This window comes from Pseudophryne corroboree, chromosome 5 (assembly GCF_028390025.1).
Source record: "Pseudophryne corroboree isolate aPseCor3 chromosome 5, aPseCor3.hap2, whole genome shotgun sequence".
Classification (NCBI taxonomy): Eukaryota; Metazoa; Chordata; class Amphibia; order Anura; family Myobatrachidae; genus Pseudophryne; species Pseudophryne corroboree.
This window is the reverse complement of record NC_086448.1, coordinates 321,146,857-321,162,059: the sequence shown is the minus strand read 5'-3', so window position 1 is coordinate 321,162,059 and position 15,203 is coordinate 321,146,857. Positions and strand designations below refer to the sequence as shown.

General features: G+C 44.6%; 1 protein-coding gene across 2 annotated transcripts in view; it reads right to left on the bottom strand.

The window, feature by feature from the left end:
* The window catches only part of ANLN (anillin, actin binding protein), a 405,458-nt gene that overhangs the window by 97,945 nt on the left and 292,310 nt on the right, over nucleotides 1–15,203 (bottom strand). For both annotated transcript variants that reach the window (XM_063922504.1, XM_063922505.1), the window contains 2 exons: nucleotides 9,368–9,403; nucleotides 4,229–4,250 (listed from right to left, as the gene is read on the bottom strand). In XM_063922504.1, coding sequence (XP_063778574.1) covers nucleotides 4,229–4,250; nucleotides 9,368–9,403 — 58 coding nt within the window. The remainder of the gene's footprint in view (nucleotides 1–4,228; nucleotides 4,251–9,367; nucleotides 9,404–15,203) is intronic.

Below are 15,203 nucleotides of genomic sequence, written 5' to 3'. Positions count from 1 at the left end.
CAGAAATATGCAAAGCCTCCTTCATTGCCGTGATCATGTAACGTGTGGCCCTACTGGAAAATACGTTTGTTTCTTCACCGTCGACACTGGAGTCAGTGTCCGTGTCGACCGACTGAGGTAATGGGCGCTTTAGAGCCCCCGACGGTGTCTGAGACGCCTGGACAGGCACTAACAGATTTGCCGGCTGTCTCATGTCGTCAACAGTTTTCTGTAAAGTGCTGACACTATCACGTAATTCCTTAAATAAGACCATCCAGTCAGGTGTCGACTCCCTAGGGGGTGACATCACTAATACAGGCAATTGCTCCGCCTCCACACCATTTTCCTCCTCATACATGTCGACACACGCGTACCGACACACAGCACACACACAGGGAATGCTCTGGTAGAGGACAGGACCCCACTAGCCCTTTGGAGAGACAGAGGGAGAGTTTGCCAGCACACACCAAAGCGCTATATATGTATAGGGACAACCTTATAAATAAGTGTCTATCCCTTATAGCTGCAATATATCTATATCTAGCCAAATAAGTGCCCCCCCTCTCTTTTTAACCCTGTTTCTGTAGTGCAGGAGAGAGTCTGGGAGCCTTCCTACCAGCGGAGCTGTGGGAAAATGGCGCTTGTGTGCTGAGGAGATAGGCTCCGCCCCCTTCTCGGCGGCCTCTCTCCCGCTTTTTCTGAGGTAAAATGACAGGAGTTAAATACATCCATATAGCCCAGGAGCTATATGTGATGTATTTTTAGTCATATATAGTGTTTTCATTGCGTCTCAGGGCGCCCCCTCCCCCAGCACCCTGCACCCTCAGTGACCGCGGTGTGAAGTGTGCTGAGAGCAATGGCGCACAGCTGCAGTGCGCTACCTTTATGAAGACATGGACGTCTTCTGCCGCCGATTTCTGGACCTTTTCTGTCTTCAGCATCTGTAAGGGGGCCGGCGGCGCGGCTCCGGGACCCATCCATGGCTGGGCCTGTGATCGTCCCTCTGGAGCTAATGTCCAGTAGCCAAGAAGCCCAATCCACTCTGCACGCAGGTGAGTTCGCTTCTTCTCCCCTTAGTCCCTCGATGCAGTGAGCCTGTTGCCAGCAGGACTCACTGAAAATAAAAAAAACCTAAGTCTATACTTTTATTCCAAGCAGCTCAGGAGAGCTACCTAGATTGCACCCTTCTCGGCCGGGCACAAAAACCTAACTGAGGCTTGGAGGAGGGTCATAGGGGGAGGAGCCAGTGCACACCACCTAGTCCTAAAGCTTTTATTTTTGTGCCCTGTCTCCTGCGGAGCCGCTAATCCCCATGGTCCTGACGGAGTCCCCAGCATCCACTTAGGACGTCAGAGAAACAGCATTACACAGGGTTAGAATCACATTACCTCATATTTAGCATCAGATTGATCAGCATGTTATTAGCAGTAACTCAGTAATTACAAACAGTCACATACTGTGATCTGATGATGTGAGCAATATATGATATGAATGTAATAATGTGCAGGGCAGGGGGGCGTATATTAGCCAGTTCAAGCCACTTTCGCAGCAGGACCCCGAGGGCATACAAGGGTGTCTCCTTCAAAGAACAAAGCATTCTCCCTCCTGTGGATGACCTATGGGCCATCGAGTTAGAGAGATGCCTCACCGCTGGACCAATGCTAAAAGACTTTACATGATGTATTGTATGCCTTTGGACAAACTGTATAAAACAGTGACCCAGAGCCAGGCAGCGTACACATACACTTTCATTCACATGCACACTTCTCGGAAGTCTTCTATATGATGACTGGCTGCCTGGAACCAGGGACACTTCATATGTAATATTAGCTGTAACTGTATCTCTGTTATTGTTTGTTATACCTGCAATATAATCTTGCTAATTAAATCATATTGTACCTTTTGACCATAATACAAGAACATACATATTATCGTACTCCGTTTATTAAGGTATTAGCGTGCGTATAACCGCACTGGAGGTGTGCTACATAAATGAACGCAGTAAACTAAACTTGCTCTGTTTAGACTGGAGGAATATATTAGAATACTCGTACAATATGTTCTATAACTGGTACACTTTCTTAACGAATGCTGTCTGTATAAAGACATGTAGAATACTCCAGTGTTTGTAAAGTCACAGCGCTGTATACAGGCGGCTTTACAAAGGAGACCTTGCCCTGCAGTCCCGGAGACCAGCCACAGCTATGCTCACATGATGGCACCCAGCATCTCAGTCAGGGAGTGAGGGATAGTGTGAGGCTGCACCAGAGCAGGAAAATCTGCTCAGAGATGGCGCCGTGGGTCAGGGGAGGGGCTACAGGTCAAGCGCCACCTCTCCTATGCTGGACTTCAACCCGGGTACTGAGTGTCTTATTAAATGGGGTGTTAGTATACCCGACCTGTACTCAGACACCCCGGTGGTCTAGTGGGATCCCTGCTCGGAGACAATATCCACGCAGGCGTTGAGACCCGTCTCCTTAGGTCATAGACAGAACGTGATATTTAATGGCGAGTCCTGCCTGGGGCACCCTCTTACCTCTTCCTTGTAGCAGCCATGCGAACCAGGAGAGCGTCTACGACAGTGTGCCTAAGCCGGAGCGTCTCCGCCACAAGTACCCGGGAACTGAGCCGTGGGAGGATGCAACGCAGCTTGGGAGATGATGGAGCTGCAGCGCTGAAGTGTCACCCTGACATACAGCGCAGACAGCCCGGCAAAGAAATCACCTCAGCAAGCTTTTGCAGGACTGCACAGTGCAGCCCTCCTGTTAGGTGACCTGTTGCTGCAGGAACCAACTCGAAACAGAGCTCCAGTGCCTGGAGGCAGGGCTTATAGAGGAGGCCCCAATGCATTCTGGGACAGCCTAAAGCTTAAGCTAGTTGGTGCCTCTGGATCAAGATCCACTTTACACCCCAATGTTTTCCTGTGGAAACCAATGTATCCTGCTGCAGAAATTAATCTACTAAAATCCATTGAATTTCACCAATCCCAGTCACCTCAGTGCAACCTTTAACACTTTACCCATCCTCTTCTCTCACACTGCACCCACTTCATCACTAAAACAGACAACACCTGTGAATCTCAAAGTATATGACTGTCTTCTGTCATCTTATGCCCATCTACTTCCCCGTTGACCCTATAACCTCCACCCTCCAGCCCTTTTAAAGCCTGAATGCACTCAAGTCTAAGCTCTCTAATTGCGTCTTCCCCTCTTCATTTAAACACTCTCACATATACAAAAATTTTTTTTTAAATAATCTTAACCCCAACTCCAAAATCCATCCTCAAATACTCGTTCATCGCTGGTGCCGGGTCGTATATACATGCATGCCAATATGGACAATCTCGCACATATTAGTATGCAGGGCTATTGGGACGGGTGACCGGGGTGTGTGTGGGTGGGTGTGAAGAAACTTCACTACCCCAACCTCCCAAGACCCCCCACCGGTATCGCCTGGCGAGTCACCTCAGCGAAAATGCCTTAACTCTCAACCCATAACACTTCTCATTCTCTCTAATATTAAAGGTATCTGGCCTTACACTTCTTTATCTCAAAAGGATATTTTAAAAGGATTGAAACTTATTAAAACGGATTAGACCAGTGGTTCACAATTTTTTTTTTAATTTTTTTTTTTGAGTCACAGCACCATAGAGTATTAAAGTTCTTTTCATGGAACCCCTAAGCCAAAAGTTTTTTTATTGAAGAATTCATGAAAAGATATCAAATTAAGTAAATTGTGTTTATATGTCCACATATTTTATGATTGGAAGCCAAAATAACTGGTTGTGCCTATTACATGTACAGCTAATTTCAGTTGGTCCTGGACCACCAACCCAAGGCACCCCTGCAAGTGCCTTACCAAGTTCTGGAACCACTGGATCAGACATTTCAGGATCAGAAACTAATTAAAGATGTACAACAAATCTCGATTTATATACGATGCAGCAGCAGCAGATTTTTTAAGCACGCCAGGGTGCGATGTGCAAAATCTACAACTTTGTTAGTTTAAAACGAATTCCTCTACAGCAAAAAACAGTCCAGCATCTGTAGTACATAGAACCTTGTTTTGCTGCATCAGCAATGCAAATAAGACCCAGGCTGGTACGCTGCAGCACTCGGAGCTGCTCAGTTGCATTCGCAATTCTCCCCATATGGAGAATGGAGACTAGATGTATGAGAACATATCTTTACCCCTTCACACACACAACCCATAACAATAGTGTTTGGAATATTAATAAAAAGCAGCTCACCTGGTGTATGAACATTGCTCTTCTAAAGAAAGGAAAAAAGAAAAAACTTGTGAAATGGGGTAAACAAGAAAAGAATAAAAGTTAATACAACACAAAGGATTAATTCAGTATACAGGTTGAGTATCCCTTATCCAAAATGCTTGGGAACAGAGGTATTTTGGATATCGGATTTTTCCGTATTTTGGAATAATTGCATACCATAATGAGATATCATGGTGATGGGACCTAAAACTAAGCACAGAATGTATTTATGTTACATATATCCCTTATACACACAGCCTGAAGGTAATTGTAGCGAATATTTTTATAACTTTGTGCATTAAACAAAGTGTGTGTACATTCACACAATTCATTAATGTTCCATATACACCTTATAAACACAGCCTGAAGGTCATTTAATACAATATTTTTAATAACTGTGTATTAAACATTGTTTTTTGATGGCTCAATGTACACAAACTAAGGTTTCACTATCTCACTCTCACACAAAAAAAGTCAGTAATTCGGAATATTCCGTAATTCGGAATATTTGGATATGGGATACTCAACCTGTATGTGTGTGTATATATATATATATATATATATATATATATATATATATATATATATAATAAGAATTTACTAAGTCTAAGCACAGAATGCATTTATGTTTCATATACACCTTATACACACAGCCTGAAGGTCATTTTAGCTAATATTTTTTATAACTTTGTACATTAAACAAAGTGTGTCTACATTCACACAATTCATTTATGTTTCATATACACCTTATACACAGCCTGAAGGTCATTTAATACAATATTTTTAATAACTTTGTGTATTAAACAAAGTTTGTGTACATTGAGTCATCAAAAAATAAAGGTTTCACTATCTCACTCTCACTCAAAAAAGTCCGTATTTCGGAATATTACGTATTTCGGAATATTTGGATATGAGATACTCAACCAGTATTGTAGTCTTTCCATTCTACTTTTAAAAATAAAACAAAAAATCCAACCATAAACAAAAGCATGTGCAATCTTTCAAACTGCATAAACATTCTCTTATCAATTTGTCACTGTACACTGATATACCAATATTTACTATGCAGTCAATGATTATTGTGGATTAAACTAAGCAGCAAAGTTCTGCAGAGAAATATAGTCTTTATAAATAAAGTTACTGCATTCAAACGAAGGTGTAACAGTTTATAATGAATAGTTAATTTACAAATAAAAAAAGGGTGCGTCTAAATCCGAGTTCGGAGTAAGAGCAAAAAAATAAAAAAAATAAAATACAAAAAAAAAAATAATTTGCTCCAGGAATAAACCATGCAAGGGGTGCAAATGCAATAATTTTTGTACATGCAGTACAAATGCAGCTTGCTTTTACATGTAGCGACAACTATTGGGCAGCTCTGTGTTTACACTGAAATTTAGAATAAAGCTAGCACCAAACATTCCCAATTGCGGGAGGAATTCAAATGTTTTGGGTGCATTTAAGAAATGGGTGGCCAAGAGTGATGTTCAATTTTTCTGAGACTGCCGTATTTATTGCGCGCAAATGCACCAAGTTTAGACACGTAAGGCAGCTAAACACATACAAAGTATTAAGCACACACTGCCGAAATGGCAGCTTGGGCGTAAAAGGCCATTTTTTTTCAGAAAATTTCGGTTTCCTACCTCAGGCCGCCTGATAACAAAGCAAGTAAATAGCCACCCAGTGGAGTCTTTCGGCACATTGTAAATCTGCCCCATCTGGAGCAAAAATAGGATTTTAATACCTACCGGTAAATCCTTTTCTCTTAGTCCATAGAGGATGCTGGGGACACTTCATAGACCATGGGGTATAGACGGGATCCGCAGGAGACATGGGCACTCTAAGACTTTTACTGGGTGTGAACTGGCTCCTCCCTCTATGCCCCTCCTCCAGACCTCAGTTATAGGAACTGTGCCCAGGGAGACGGACATTTCGAGGAAAAGGATTTCTATTATATTAAAACTAAGGGTGAGATACACACCAGTTCACACCACAAACACGCCGTACAACATGGCATCTGTAAGCAAACCCAGTCAACAGCATGAACAAAAAACCAGCAACAGGCCGATTATAACTAAACACAACCATTGTGTAACACAACCAAAACCTACAACCACTACTGCAGATAGAGTCCGCACAGGGACGGGCGCACAGCATCCTCTACGGACTAAGAGAATAGGATTTACCGGTAGGTATTAAAATCTTATTTTCTCATACGTCCTAGAGCAGAGGTTCTCAAACTCGGTCCTCGGGGGCCCACACAGTGCATGTTTTGCAGGTAACCCAGCAGGTGCACAGGTGTATTAATTACTCACTGACACATTTTAAAAGGTCCACAGGTGGAGCTAATTATTTCACTTGTGATTCTGTGAGGAGACCTGCAAAACATGCACTGTGTGGGCCCCCGAGGACAGAGTTTGAGAACCTCTGTCCTAGAGGATGCTGGGGACACTTCAAAGACCATGGGGTTTATACCAAAGCTTCAGATCGGGCGGGAGAGTGCGGATGACTCTGCAGCACCGATTGACCAAACAAGAGGTCCTCATCAGCCAGGGTATCAAACTTGTAGAACTTTGCAAAAGTGTTTGAACCCGACCAAGTAGCCGCTCGGCAAAGCAGCAACGCCGAGACCCCACGGGCAGCCGCCCAAGATGAGGTCCGCGAGGCCGTCACCAAAAAAGACACCACCTTTATACGGCAGAGTCTCCATATTTTTCTTTGAATCAGCAATCCATTGACGAATCCACAATGCCCTCCTAGCCGAGACTGACATGGCATTGTCCTTTGATCCCAAAATGCCAATATCCCATGCAGCGTCTTTTAGATACCCTGCAGCGTCCCTTATGTAACTTAAAGTTACGAGTCTGGTATCCCTGTCCAGGGTATCAATTTCAGAGGATAAATTATCCGCCCACTTTTCAATAGCGCTACACACCCAATGCCGACGCCACGGTAGGTCTGAGCAGCGTACCCGTAGCGACACAGATCGATTTCAATGTGCTTTCCTGTCGACGATCCGCAGGATCCTTCAGGGCTGCCGTGTCCGGACTCGGAAGAGCCACCTTTTTGGACAGTCGGGATAAGGCCTTGTCCACAGAGGGGGTTGACTCCCACATTTTCCTGCCCCCGAGGGAAATGGATAGGTCAGCAGAATTCTCTTGGGAATCAAAAACTGTCAGGATTTTCCCAAGCCTTTTCAAAAAAAAAAAAAAAAAAAAAAGTATTCAGTTCATGAGGAGGGAACGTTACCTCAGTTTCTTACCTTTATTCATGCAGACCCTCGTATCAGGAACCTCAGGGTCCTCCGTGATATTAAACACGTCCTTTATTGCCACAATCATGTAGTGAATATTCTTAGCCAGTTTAGGATTCAATCTGGTATCATTATAGTTGACACAGGAATCAGTAACCGTGTCGGTATCTGTGTCCACTAACTGGGCAAATTAACGTTTCTGTGACCCCAAAGGGGTTTGTGACAGTGCATCCTCCATGGACTTTCTCCATGCTCGGTGCTGGGACTCAGATTTATCAAACCTCTTATTTAACAAAGCCACATTAGCATTCAAAACACTCAACATTCACCCAATCCTCAGTCGGCGGTGCCGACGGGGTCACTCCCACAGCCTTTACTGTCTCCACACCTACTTCCTCCTGGGAAGAGCATTCAGCCTCAGACATGCCGACACACGTGCACCGACACCACCAAACACACTGGGCTATAGGGAACAGACCCACACTAAGCCTGTCAGGGAGACACAAAGGGAGTTTGCTAGCTCACACCCCAGCGCCTAACTTTGTTCTGAAGTGTGCAATACACAGCCCCAGAGATGTCAGCGCTTTTCTTATCAGAAATAATCAGCACCAAATAAACTGTGCCCCCCCTGTTCTGCCCCTGTGACTTGTTACAGTGGAGGGGAAGGCTCAGCGTCTCTGCAGCTCTGTGGAGAGAAAATGGCGCTGGTCAGAGCTATGAGGGCTAAGCCACGCCCCCCTCAATGGCACACTTCAGTCCCGCTACCTCTGAAAATATATTTATACTGGCGGGGGTATAATATGTGCCCAGGCACCCATTTGCATTTGCCAGTGCCAGATCTGAGGTTTCCTGCTGCCCAGGGCGCCCCCCCTGCGCCCAACAGTGCCGCTGTGTGTGTGAACATGGCGCGCAGCGCGACCGCCACACGGTACCTCAGTTAGCGTCTGCCGTCTCTGAAGTCTTCTTCACTTCTGTATACTCACCCGGCTTCTTTCTTCTGGCTCTGCAAGGGGGTTGACGGCGCGGCTTCGGGAACGAGCATCTAGCACGGCTAGCGATCAGACCCTCTGGAGCTAATGGTGTCCAGTAGCCTAAGAAGCAGAGCCTTTGAACTCATTAGAAGTAGGTCTGCTTCTCTCCCCTCAGTCCCACGAAGCAGGGAGCCTGTTGCCAGCAGTGCTCCCTGAAAATAAAAAACCAAACCGTCTTTTTCAGAGAAACTCAGGAGAGCTCCCCTGTTAGTGTCCAGTCTCTCTGGGCACAGAATCTAACTGTGGTCTGGAGGAGGGGCATAGAGGGAGGAGCCAGTTCACACCCAGTAAAAGTCTTAGAGTGCCCATGTCTCCTGCGGATCCTGTCTATACCCCATGGTCTATGAAGTGTCCCCAGCATCCTCTAGGACGTATGAGAAACATAGAATACTTTATTTATTTATTACTCTTACTGCTAACTCTGGATAAGGCTCAGTATTACAAAGCTAAATGAAAACCTTAAACATTGACATAGATCTGCAAGTTAATTACTACATTAGGTGCTTAATCCAAATTACATAACAGAGGTTTTCAAAAAGAACCCCAAGTTCTTTTACAATAAGCTATTTATAGATAACATTGCCTACTGGGTACAAGCTCCAAAAAGTTTTACTTTCCAGAGCTTTGTACATATGGGGAACGATGCCAAAACCCTGAAGAGGTCACTTTTTACAGTTTTGACAGCATTTTACATCCCAGCCTCTCTCTCTTCATTCCGAAACCACAAATTAAGAGAAGGCATGAGACTTCACTGCCTACTGTACATATACTAACTATTGCTATCCAAACTATTACATTGGCAGAACTCCCTTGCGTATAGGATAAATCTATTCTTACTGTGATTGACGTCAGAAGCCTTTTTGGAGTGATTGCCTGAAATGATAAAACAGCCAAACAATAATACATACAGTAAAAGTGGAAATTGTGACATTACAAAGAGCAATAAAAAATAATAATTGGATAATCAAACTGCTTATGTATTTCTACTCAATACAAGAACAGATGCATTTAATAACCAACAAAGTGCTCCCATAGAGAACCACTCAATATGAAAACATTGTAACCGTACAACCATCTGTGTGCAAACACTACAGTCTCAGAGCGATTACATTGTGTGCAGTACTCCATACATGCTTTTATTGAATTGTAAGATACTGTGTTTGTTCTTATTTAATGGTTTATGAGATAAACTTGGCTTTAGTATAGTAATGGTATAGCGTACTTTAATTAAATCTTCATCTGTCTGTTACCTGGAAAATGGGTTTCAATACTGGTTGCACCACACTAATACTTTAGAAAAGCCTGTTTTTTTTTTATTTTTATGCATTGCACATGTTTGAAATATTAAAAAGTACCGGGTGATCAATTAAACATTCCATTGATGTGCTGCAATAGCTTATTGGTATTGCCCAGGAGTTGCAGTTTAGTGTGAAATCATTAGAGCTTTATAGAATCATGGCGGCTTCATAGACTGAGGACTTGTAATTCTATTATACATTGCAATGCATTTATAGACATGTTTGTGACTCTACAAATGTTCTACATCCCTGCTGACATGAAGACACCACAAACTGCTGACGTCAGTGGGATTGCGATGAAGAGTGAATCTAATAAATGGCTCATCAGCAGATTTATAGTAGGCAGGCATCCAAGGAGACTGGCTAGTAACGAACAGAAATGGAGGACTACTAATAATTATGAAGCATGATTCTTATGGAATATTTGAGAGAGAAAAAAAAAAGACTGGCCGTGACACTTACTGGTTATGATTATAGGACATTACTGCATTGGTACAGCTAGTAATACACTGACGGATGGGATATTACTTGGCACCACTTGTAATATAGACATATCATTTGTTATTATTACTGTTATGTCAAAGGCCAACATGATTAATGCTGACAAACTACTGGTAACTATTTATGCCATCTTGCATATTACTATTACCACTCACATATTAGTGTTTATTATTGTACCTGCTAGCATATGGCGACATTATTGATCATTACTGTTACTGCTAGCATGTGAATGTACATTACAAATAGATTTATTGTCGATATACTGCTGGGCACTACAACTGCTGTATATAGTATATTCTTTCAATATAGCACATACCAATCACTTTCTGTTGTACAGTCACAAACTTTATAATGCGTGTTCCAAAACACTTTTCAGTAGAACCACGTACATAACGAGGACTAGAATCCACCTCCCAGAACAAACAATCATATTGGTAACAGTCAGAGGAAAGCGGCTAAGCAAGCATAGCAGCGCACTTAGTAAGGAGTGATCTTTAATGGCCACTGGTGTTACTTTTCTTTATAGAGAAACAAAAGTTGACTAACAATAGATTACTAAAATCTATAGTAAAACCAACCTTACCTTCTTTACCTCAAAATTATTTTACTAAATGGATATTAAATTGTAGTCATATCTCAAAAGAAAAACAAAAATAACGAGTTACACTGCGAGGTACACTGGGCTCCCCAAGGATAGACATAGGGGTGTAGAGTAGGATCTTGATCCGAAGCACCAACAGGCTCAAAAGCTTTGACCTTCTTCCCAAGATGCATAGCGCCGCCTCCTATATCACCCCGCCTCCGTGCACAGGAGCTCAGTTTTGTTAACCAGCCCAATGCAGTAGCAAGTAAAAGAGACAACTGCCAGTTGCCACAAACACCACACTCTCCCGCCATACCAACCCAAAGAAGCTAAGTGCGTCAGGGTGGGAGCCTTGTGGATCCCAGTGTACCTCGCAGAAAGTTTTAACAAAGGTAAGTTCTTGCCATAAAACTCGTTTTCTGCTGCGGGGTACACTGGGCTCCACAAGGATAGAGATAGGGGATGTCCTAAAACAGTTCCTTATGGGAGGGGACGCACTGTAGCGGGCACAAGAACCCGGCATCCAAAGGAAGCATCCTGGGGAGAGGCAGTATCGAAGGCATAGAACCTTATGAACGTGTCCACAGAGGAACACGTAGCCGCCTTGCACAATTGTTCAAGTATCGCACCACGTTGGGCCGCCCAAGAAGGTCCAACAGACCGAGTAGAATGGGCCTTAAAGTGATCAGGAGCAGAGAGACCAGCCTTCACATAAGCATGTGCAATCACCATTCTAATCCATCTGGCCAGTTTGCTTGTGAGCAGGCCAGCCCCGTTTGTGAAATCCAAACAGCACAAAGAGAATCAGATTTCCTAATATAAGCAGTTCTCTTCACATAGATACGGAGAGCCCGTACCACATCCAAAGACCGCTTTTTGGGAGACAAATCAGGAGAGACAAAGGCCGGAACCACAATCTCCTCATTAAGGTGGAACGAAGAAACCACCTTAGGTAAATATCCAGGACGAGTCCTAAGAACCGCCGGGTCACAGTGAAAATTCAGATATGGGGAACCACAAGACAAGGCACCCAGATCCGACACTCTTCTAGCTGAGGCAATAGCCAGCAAGAACACCACCTTAAGGGAAAACCACTTAAGGTCAGCTGAACCAAGAGGTTCAAAAGCCTCCTGCAACGCCTCCAAAACCACCGACAAGTCCCAAGGAGCCACAGGCGGGACATAGGGAGGTTGGATACGCAACACACCCCGAGTGAAAGTATGATCAGCTAAAGTCGCAATTTTTCTCTGAAACCACACCCACGAGGCAGAAATATGTACCTTGAGGGAGGCCAGATGCAGGCCTAAATCTAGGCCTTACTGCAGAAAAGCCAAAAGTTTGGCTGTACTAAACTTGGAAGCGTCATAATTGTTAGATGCGCACCAAAAAAAATAAGAATTTACTTACCGATAATTCTATTTCTCGGAGTCCGTAGTGGATGCTGGGGTTCCTGAAAGGACCATGGGGGATAGCGGCTCCGCAGGAGACAGGGCACAAAAAAGTAAAGCTTTTACCAGATCAGGTGGTGTGCACTGGCTCCTCCCCCTATGACCCTCCTCCAGACTCCAGTTAGGTACTGTGCCCGGACGAGCGTACACAATAAGGGAGGCAATTTGAATCCCGGGTAAGACTCATACCAGCCACACCAATCACACCGTACAACTTGTGATCTAAACCCAGTTAACAGTATGATAACAGAAAGAGCCTCTTAAAGATGGCTCCTTAACAATATAACCCGAATTTGTTAACAATAACTATGTACAGTATTGCAGATAATCCGCACTTGGGATGGGCGCCCAGCATCCACTACGGACTCCGAGAAATAGAATTATCGGTAAGTAAATTCTTATTTTCTCTATCGTCCTAAGTGGATGCTGGGGTTCCTGAAAGGACCATGGGGATTATACCAAAGCTCCCAAACGGGCGGGAGAGTGCGGATGACTCTGCAGCACCGAATGAGAGAATTCCAAGTCCTCTTTTGCCAGGGTATCAAATTTGTAGAATTTTACAAACGTGTTTTCCCCCGACCACGTAGCTGCTCGGCAGAATTGTAATGCCGAGACCCCTCGGGCAGCCGCCCAAGATGAGCCCACCTTCCTTGTGGAATGGGCCTTAACAGATTTAGGCTGTGGCAGGCCTGCCACAGAATGAGCAAGTTGAATTGTGTTACAAATCCAACGAGCAATCGTCTGCTTAGAAGCAGGGGCACCCAACTTGTTGGGTGCATATAGTATCAACAGCGAGTCAGATTTTCTGACTTCAGCCGTCCTTGAAATGTATATTTTTAAGGCTCTGACAACGTCCAACAACTTGGAGTCCTCCAAGTCGCCAGTGGCCGCAGGCACCACAATAGGTTGGTTCAGGTGAAACGCTGATACCACCTTAGGGAGAAAATGCGGACGAGTCCTCAGTTCTGCCCTATCCGAATGGAAGATTAGATAAGGGCTTTTATAAGATAAAGCCGCCAATTCAGATACTCTCCTGGCGGAAGCCAGGGCCAGTAACATAGTCACTTTCCATGTGAGATATTTAAAATCCACCTTTTTCAATGGTTCAAACCAATGGGATTTGAGGAAATCTAAAACTACATTTAGATCCCACGGTGCCACCGGAGGCACCACAGGAGGCTGTATATGCAGTACTCCTTTAACAAAAGTCTGTACCTCAGGAACTGAGGCCAATTCTTTTTGGAAGAATATTGACAGGGCCGAAATTTGAACCTTAATAGATCTCAATTTGAGACCCCTAGACAATCCTGATTGTAGGAAATGTAGGAAACGACCCAGTTGAAATTCCTCCGTCGGAACACTCCGATCCTCGCACCACGCGACATATTTTCGCCAAATGCGGTGATAATGTTTCGCGGTGACTTCCTTCCTTGCCTTAATCAAGGTAGGAATGACTTCTTCTGGAATGCCTTTCCCTTTTAGGATCTGGCGTTCAACCGCCATGCCGTCAAACGCAGCCGCGGTAAGTCTTGAAAGAGACAGGGACCCTGTTGTAGCAGGTCCCTTCTCAGAAGTAGAGGGCACGGGTCGTCCGTGACCAACTCTTGAAGTTCCGGGTACCAAGTCCTTCTTGGCCAATCCGGAGCCACTAGTATTTCTTACTCCTCCTCACCGTATAATCTTCAATACCTTTGGTATGAGAGGCAGAGGAGGAAACACATATACTGATTTGTACACCCAAGGTGTTACCAGTGCGTCCACAGCTATTGCCTGTGGATCTCTTGACCTGGCGCAATACTTGTCCAGTTTCTTGTTGAGGCGAGACGCCATCATGTCTACCATTGGTCTTTCCCAACAGTTTATTAGCATGTGGAAGACTTCTGGATGAAGACCCCCCTCTCCCGGGTGTATATCGTGTCTGCTGAGGAAGTCTGCTTCCCAGTTGTCCACGCCCGGGAAGAACACTGCTGACAGTGCTATTACGTGATTCTCCGCCCAGCGAAGAATCTTGGCAGCTTCTGCCATTGCACTCCTGCTTCTTGTGCCGCCCTGTCTGTTTACATGGGCGACCGCCGTGATGTTGTCCGACTGAATCAACACCGGTTTTCCTTGCAGGAGTGGTTCCGCCTGGCTTAGAGCATTTTAGATTGCTCTTAGTACCAGAATGTTTATGTGAATAGACTTTTCCAGGTTCGTCCATACCCCCTGGAAGTTTCTTCCTTGTGTGACTGCTCCCCAACCTCTCAGGCTGGCGTCCGTGGTCACCAGGATCAAATCCTGTATGCCGAATCTGCGGCCCTCCAATAGATGAGCCTTTTGCAACCACCACAGAAGATATACCCTTGTCCTTGGCGACAGGGTTATTCGCAGGTGCATCTGAGGATGCGACCCTGACCATTTGTCCAACAGATCCCTTTGGAAAATTCTTGCATGGAATCTGCCGAATGGAATTGCTTCGTAAAAAGCCACCATTTTTCCCAGGACTCTTGTGCATTGATGTACAGACACCTTTCCTGGTTTTAGGAGGTTCCTGACAGGTCGGATAACTCCTTGGCTTTTTCCTCGGGAAGAAAAACCTTTTTCTGAACCGTGTCCAGAATCATCCCTAGGAACAGCAGACGTATCGTCGGAAAACAGCTGCGATTCTTGGAATATTTAGAATCCAGTCGTGCCGTCGAAGAACTACTTTAGATAGTGCTCTTCCGACCTCCAACTGTTCTCTGGAACTTGCCCTTTTTAGGTCGTGCAAGTAAGGGATAATTTAGATGCCTTTTTTCTTTGAAGAAACATCTTTTCGGCCATTACCTTGGTAAAAAGGCCCGGGGTGCCGTGGATAATTCAAA